The sequence below is a fragment of the Charadrius vociferus genome, unplaced genomic scaffold, assembly GCF_000708025.1.
Source record: "Charadrius vociferus isolate BGI_N301 unplaced genomic scaffold, ASM70802v2 scaffold70, whole genome shotgun sequence".
Classification (NCBI taxonomy): domain Eukaryota; kingdom Metazoa; phylum Chordata; class Aves; order Charadriiformes; family Charadriidae; genus Charadrius; species Charadrius vociferus.
The window spans coordinates 2,582,122-2,588,883 of record NW_009646851.1 but is presented as its reverse complement, the minus strand read 5'-3'; the positions used below and the strand labels follow the sequence as shown (position 1 = coordinate 2,588,883).

Genomic DNA, 6,762 nt, shown 5'->3' with positions numbered 1-6,762 from the left:
AATTTGTATACGCAAGGCTGGTAAGTTTAAACAAGATAGTGACTATAAAACTACCAAAGATAAACCATAATCTTTAAAGTTGCAGCTGATTTCAAACATTCCTTTTGATAGATTCCTAGTACAGCAATTTTTTAGAGGTATGAACACTCCAAATCTCCTCTATTTATAGGGAAGTTTGTAACAGGTTCAATTGGAGACATCAAAAACATTTTAAATAGACATCACAAGATGCATCTGTAGTTTAAAGGTCAAATTTATTAGGAGATTAAGAGATGTATTATACATGGACTATAAATATAGCACAGCTGACTTTATTCACAGTCAGACAGCCAATGCCAACCTATTTTGTAGACACCCTTGTTCTTTTGTTCCAAGAAAAGTTTGCACCATAAGACTTGGATTTAGGTTTTGGCATCTTCTTCTCTTCAACGTCATAGCTCCAGCCTGGAGGTTACAGGGGAAATGGTGGAGGAAGACAAGAAACAAAGAGAATTCTAAATATTCTCAGCATACAATATAGAACAAATGCAACTTAAACCTTTTAACTTTTAATCTTTTTCTCCACATAGGCATCCCCTAGTTTATTCCTTTGTAGCTGGCAGCACAGAATACTGAAATGCCACAGGTGTGACATATGCCCATTCTCTCAGTTGGTAAGACTTCACCATACTATGTACTACCATCCTCTTCACTCCTGCAAAAAACTTGACAGTCGTCAGGGAAAAGCTCAACAGGGAACACTGACTGTCCCGAAAGTTCCTGGCTCCACAACTCAACAGTATCACAGAAGCACTAAGGCTCTGTGTATGCTGGGACAGGAAATGAAAATAAAGATAAGGAAATGTGGAAAAAATATCATACAGAAGATCAATCCCAAAGGTTAGGAGAGAATGGAGACCTTGGAAAGCTAGAGAAAAAGAGAAGGGTGGAGGACCGAAGAAAGGAAGAGCAAAGAAAAAACTTCAGCATTAGAAAGGAGTTTAATACTTACCATTTTTGTAAGAACATAAAAAATTAGGAGTAAAAGAAAAGGGAATGAAGTGATACAAGACAAGTAAATTATGTGATAGTTAAGCAAGAGAAATGCTAAAAAATGTCAGAAAAGAGGAGGTGGAGACATTAGTGTTTATGTAAATCAAAATGCAAATTGGTTGCAGCCTCCAGGTGCCTGGAAAGTTGCCAGGGCAGCACTCAGTATTCCAAAGTTTGGTCTCTTTAGCTGCAACATTTCACTCAAAGTTGAGATATTTGAGTTGAAGCTAGACATGGTTAAGTATGCAGTTTTAACTGATACTAATAAAATGATACTTTTCTTCCTTAGTTTTAAAACAAAAACTTGATAAGCTCTAAAAAGTGTAACATATATCTGATTTTTTACATTTAAGATGTTCACAGAAAACACTCAAGATACAAAATATGTTTTGATGTGTAGATGTAAGATACACAGGTTCTGTGCCTCAATTTTGTGTATTCAGAAATGACACAAAAACATTTTCTTCGTGTTTATTAGGCTGAACCAATGTTAATTTCCGAGTTAACTATTCTCCCTAAGAAATACTCCAATAGAGGTTTTAAAAATGTATTCTTTCCATCTGTGAGAGCACTGTCTTTTGCCTCCTGGTCTGATTAAAAATATAAGCTTGAGTAAACAGCCAGAACCAGATCCAGAGACTGACTTTGGTATTGCAACATTCAGCATTAAAACACCTAACTTTGAGGCACTTGGCTGCTGGAATGGAATATACAGCCCCAAGTTATTGCTTCATCTTTTTATACACTAGATAGAGAGGAGCCGACTGCCTCCAAAAGAGATTCGCAACTGCCAGCACAATGACTTGGGCTGCCATAGCTATCCAAAATCCACAAAGTTAGTTACGTCTAACTTTGGATTGCAAGAGACTACCATACGCTCTGGAACAGTCTCCTTGAGCCAGGCACCTTCAGTTGTTTATGAGAGAGAGCGGAGGTCACTTTTACAAAAATACCACGATGGTGGGGGAGGTTATTCTTGCCCAGAGCCCTGCCATACAAGCCAAGTGGACAGAAAGCAGATTTCACCATCTGTGGAAGAATGCCCTCATCACCTGACTAAAGGTTATTGTGGAGTAGAAAAACTCTCCATCCTGGTTACTAAAGTTGTATGTTTTTAAACAACTGCCTCAGTGATGTCAGACAGGACAAAAGCCAATTTAGGTCAATGGGCTAAACTTTTTGTTTCATCCAGTTACAAGTGTTTCCTCCTTGCCTTGACTACAGGCCATCTTCAGCTGTCATATTTCAGACAGAGATCTCTGCCTTTACTGTATTCAGTGCTCATATTCCTACACTCAAAAACACATCAGATGGGGCAGGCAGAAAGATAGCTTGCCTCAGGTTCCTGCAGTTCTGAATTGAGAAAGAACTCTTAGGTTTCCCAATCACATCAAAATATCTGCAATATCTAGGATTTGCAGAAATTAAACTTGAGGTTCTTAAGGAAATTTTTAATGAAAAACTTGGGCAGTTTATATGGGAAGGACAGAGAAATAAATATTTGTGTTGCTAGACTTTGACATGTTTCAGTAACACCTCAGTTTAGAAGCCAAGGTCCATTGTAAATGTGTACCTAAGTTTCCAATTTTTTTCTAAAAGCAGAACTAAATATTGTAAAATTTATATTTTATCAGCTACATCTGATACTGAAGCTCTTTCTACAGAAAATGTTATGCACGTATCATAAGCATAAAACTAAGGCACTTTAAATAAAAATGGAATAATAGTTTAGGCAAGCCAGCATCTGCAAAAAAGTTTGGTACATCTCAATTAGGGTAAAATTAAGGGTTCAAGGTAAGTGAAAATTGAACTAATAATATTAATACTAAGTCACAGTCTTTGTTTAGTTGGTAGAATTGCTTTGTAGTTTTCACACACAATGAAGATTCATTACTAATTCAGTGAAGGCATAAACTTTCTACACTGAATAAATTAAGTATTTTACTTGAATCTGCATTTCAAAAGGACAAAATATAACATGTCCAAAGAGATGACATAAGTAGCTCATTAATGTAGTAATATATAGGCCAAGATTCAGTTTTTTTCTCTTAAAGGCTGAATTTCCCAAGAAACAGAAATACCATGAACAATACAGAAGCATAAGTAAAGCAACACCACATTCTCCCAAATTTCATGCTTGTTCATAAAACACTGCAAAATACTATTAAAATTGGATAGTAATTGGTATGTCCAATGCAAATATGATAAGCCTATTAATTTCTTAGTGAATATGATTCATTTTTCAATAAAATTAAGACTATTAAGTTAAAAAAAGATCCATTTGAAGAGGAATAGAGGAATTAAATACTAGCTTTTACCATTAAAAAGTGCCAATAAATTGCACATGAAAAGGTTTAGCTTCTTAATTGTTTAAGTTAATGAACTTACCCTGTTTTTTCGGAGAACAAAAACCATCTAACAACTTTGCACAACTTGGTCTCACCAAGAAACTTCACAATCTATTTACCCCAGACTAAATAGAGTTTAAAGCTGTAGACCACAGGGAAGACTTCTGGAGAAGCTTACACTCCATGTGCATTATTCCTGGCTTTAACTCAGTGCAACTAACCTTCCTCACATCCATGAGCACTAAGCATCAAACCTAGCTCTTTATGGAAAATGAAACACAAAAAATGCAGCTAGAAATTCATACCAACACATAAAAGGACTGCTAAATACTCAAAAGGCTGAGACTATGGATATTGCTTGCAGTACCATAACTCTGTGAGAAAATACAAGCCTAAATAACCAAATAAGTTTACAGATACAGTCCTTCAGATACATCATTAGCATTAAAATATTAAGTAACAATACTGGCCTTTCTACTATCGTTTTCTCAAATGTGAACAATCATCAAGTGTAAGTGCTTAGACTTTAGTACCGTACTTGGGAAGAGTTAGGTACAACCTCCTTAGCTTACAACTTCCTCAAGGCGGGCAGCGGAGAGGGAGGTGCTGATCTCCTGTCTCTGGTCACCAGTGATAGGACACGAAAAAATGGAATGAAGCTGCGTTAGGGGAAGTTTAGGTTGGACATTAGGAAAAGGTTTTTCACCGAGCAGGTCACTGGTCCCTGGAACAGGCTCCCCAGGGAAGTGGTCACAGTACCAAGCTTGTCAGAGTTCAAGTAGCATCTGTACGATGCTCTTAGTCATACGCTTTATTTTTAAGCAGTCCTGTGATGAGCAGGGAGTTGGACTTGATGAACCTTATGGATCCCTTTCAACTTGAGGTATTAAATGATTCTATGATAAATCAATTCTACAACATGGCCAAAACTTAAGTCCAACATACTTACTTAGTAGTCACTTAATTTTAGTTCTTCTGATTACCAAATATTCAACAAGGGTTCTGACAGTCTTTCCTTAAGTAGAATTCAGATGTTCATGTCAAGCCTTCAGGCTAAAACTCCACTGTCATGTAGCTGGGACCCCCAGCCTGGGATACTCTTAAAGTATTAATATTAAATTTTCCTCCAAGACCTGATCAAAGCTCAGTTCTCATTCAAAACACAGGTAATTGCAAAAGGATTCCAATAGTAATGCTAAGAGACTGGAATACTTCTCTGGAAAGCGGAAGGCCTAGCTTTAATGTCTTCAGCACCCTTAGAAATATTCCCCCGTTTTCCTTCTCCTCAAGTAGAGCACTAATGATCCACCAATTTTGTGGAACAGAGGGAAGATCCTTTATCCTGCACTTTTTCTGTTGTTAATACCTTGAGATCAAGATTGCCTATTGAAAGCTGAATCTCTCATACCCAAAATGTACAATACGTACCATTTTTTTCAGCAAAGGCAATGGCATCTTCTTTAGTAGAGAAAGTAAGAACCATGTTGGATAAAGGATCAGCTCTGTAAGAAATCAGATGACAAACTTTAAGCACATTTGAAATATAAAATAATTATATCTGCATCTCAAATGCTAGTCAAATGCTGTATTACACAACTTTTTGTAGTACACCACCTCACAAGCCATTCAAAATCCCTTTATTTTTCATTATTTCTGGGATTAACACTTACTTTCTGCAGAGTATTGTTTCACTCTTTCAGTCTGTTACGCTTCCCTCCCATCTCCTCGAAAAATTAATTTTTAAAGTTTTTTATTAGACAAAAATGTCTAACCTGCTGCTGAGGTTATAATAAGCACTCTACAACAATCTTTTTAATTTTTAAAGCTATGTAGTCCCTTATCTTTTTGGAAGATCAGGAGGCTTAAGGTAATTTTGAACATTTCAAGGAGACCAGGAGTCTATAGAGCAGGTGGGGAAGAATAATCTACAGAAAAGAGCAGAATATCAAAGTAAGCAGAGAAGGAATTAATCAGAAACTGAAAAGTACACAAAAAAAATTCAAGAGTTCAGCTTTGTCTGATGTCACATGACCTCCACAACTTATTCCAGTACAGCAAGTGGATCTCAGGCCACCACGGAAAACAAAGCTCAGAAATGCAAACTGCTAGTTAACTCAATACACAGTGGTTAGTTTTAGACTATCAGCTACTCCTCAACTGCATTTCTGAATCTAACAGCAAAAAGCTTTTTGAAACAAATTAAAATCTCAGTTAAAAAAACCAAACTGCCTTATTTGTTGCTATAAAAGCTCAATGGAAGAACAATGACAAAGGATGAAAAGGAAATAGCATTCTAAAAATTAATCTACAAAACTTTCAGAGAAATAAGATACCGGTTGTAGCAGCACAATAATTAGATAATGCTTCCCTGAGACAACACTGCACATAAGCCTAGGAGACAACCGGGAAGACAAGACCAAATTGCAACAACCTATTGAAGGAGCTGCCTCTCAACTGTTCTCTCTTTGAAGCTAGAAGCATAAATGAAGAGAATAAGCAACCAAAGACACATTGAACTCTCTACAATAAAGGACAAAGCCTGTGACTGGTGGAGGGGGAGGGGAAGAGGGGGAATCTAGCTTCCAGCAAAGACAACAATGTAATATTATCTGATGTACAAATGGAAAAATGGAGTTCACTATATATCCAATATATTCCCCAATAAAAAAAAAAAAAACTAAAAACCAAAACCAAACAGGATAAAGGCAGAAATTACACTTTCACAAGCCACTAAGATGGGCTCTCTTAAAGACATTTAAAGATTTCTCTTAGAAAGGCAGTAAGGAGAATTAGGAACTAAGAATTAGTCCATGACATGATCAGTGGAAAACCAAGTGACCCAAATATATCGTAATACTGTGACAACTTTTGCTTGTCGTTCTTCTCTTCCATGACTGGGGGAAAATCTCCTCAACACTACTACGTGGGAACAAAGAAGTTTAAGTCTGAAGCGTAGTGAGGGACTGGTGCCTGTTCAGTACTGCAAGTTTGGCAAAAACCTTCCAAGACAGAGGCAGTTCAGAAATCAGGACTGTGCAGAAATGATGTGTTCTGTTTTCATGTGGGATCATCCTTCATCCAATCTAAATACATTTTTTTTTATTTCTTTCCATAAATGAGCTATCCATGTGTTTAAATTTGTGATAATCTGTGAGCAAACTGGAGTTCCGGATGGCCAGCATGATGTCCTGATAGTGTGAACAGTAGAGCGCTGCAGGATTTCCTATGCCTCCCTACGCTGTGTCACCAGTCACTGCAAACTGGGAGTCCGCATTTTGTTCTCTTATGAGATCTTGTACAATGGAAACCATGCGTTTCCCATGTTTCTTTGTTTACAGCTTTATATTGAAAGATGTACTCAAGAACTATCCATAGGCATTCC

At 37.0% G+C, this 6,762-nt stretch overlaps 1 protein-coding gene across 1 annotated transcript in view; it reads right to left on the bottom strand.

Annotated features, from left to right (window-relative positions):
* Positions 1–235: 235 nt before the first annotated feature.
* NDUFS4 (NADH dehydrogenase (ubiquinone) Fe-S protein 4, 18kDa (NADH-coenzyme Q reductase)) overlaps positions 236–6,762 on the bottom strand; it is a 54,450-nt gene continuing 47,923 nt past the window's right edge. Inside the window, exons 7-8 of the mRNA XM_009894220.1 lie at positions 4,809–4,882; positions 236–444 (exon numbers count right to left, since the gene is read on the bottom strand). Of these exons, the coding sequence (XP_009892522.1) occupies positions 341–444; positions 4,809–4,882 (178 nt within the window). The 3' untranslated portion in view covers positions 236–340. The remainder of the gene's footprint in view (positions 445–4,808; positions 4,883–6,762) is intronic.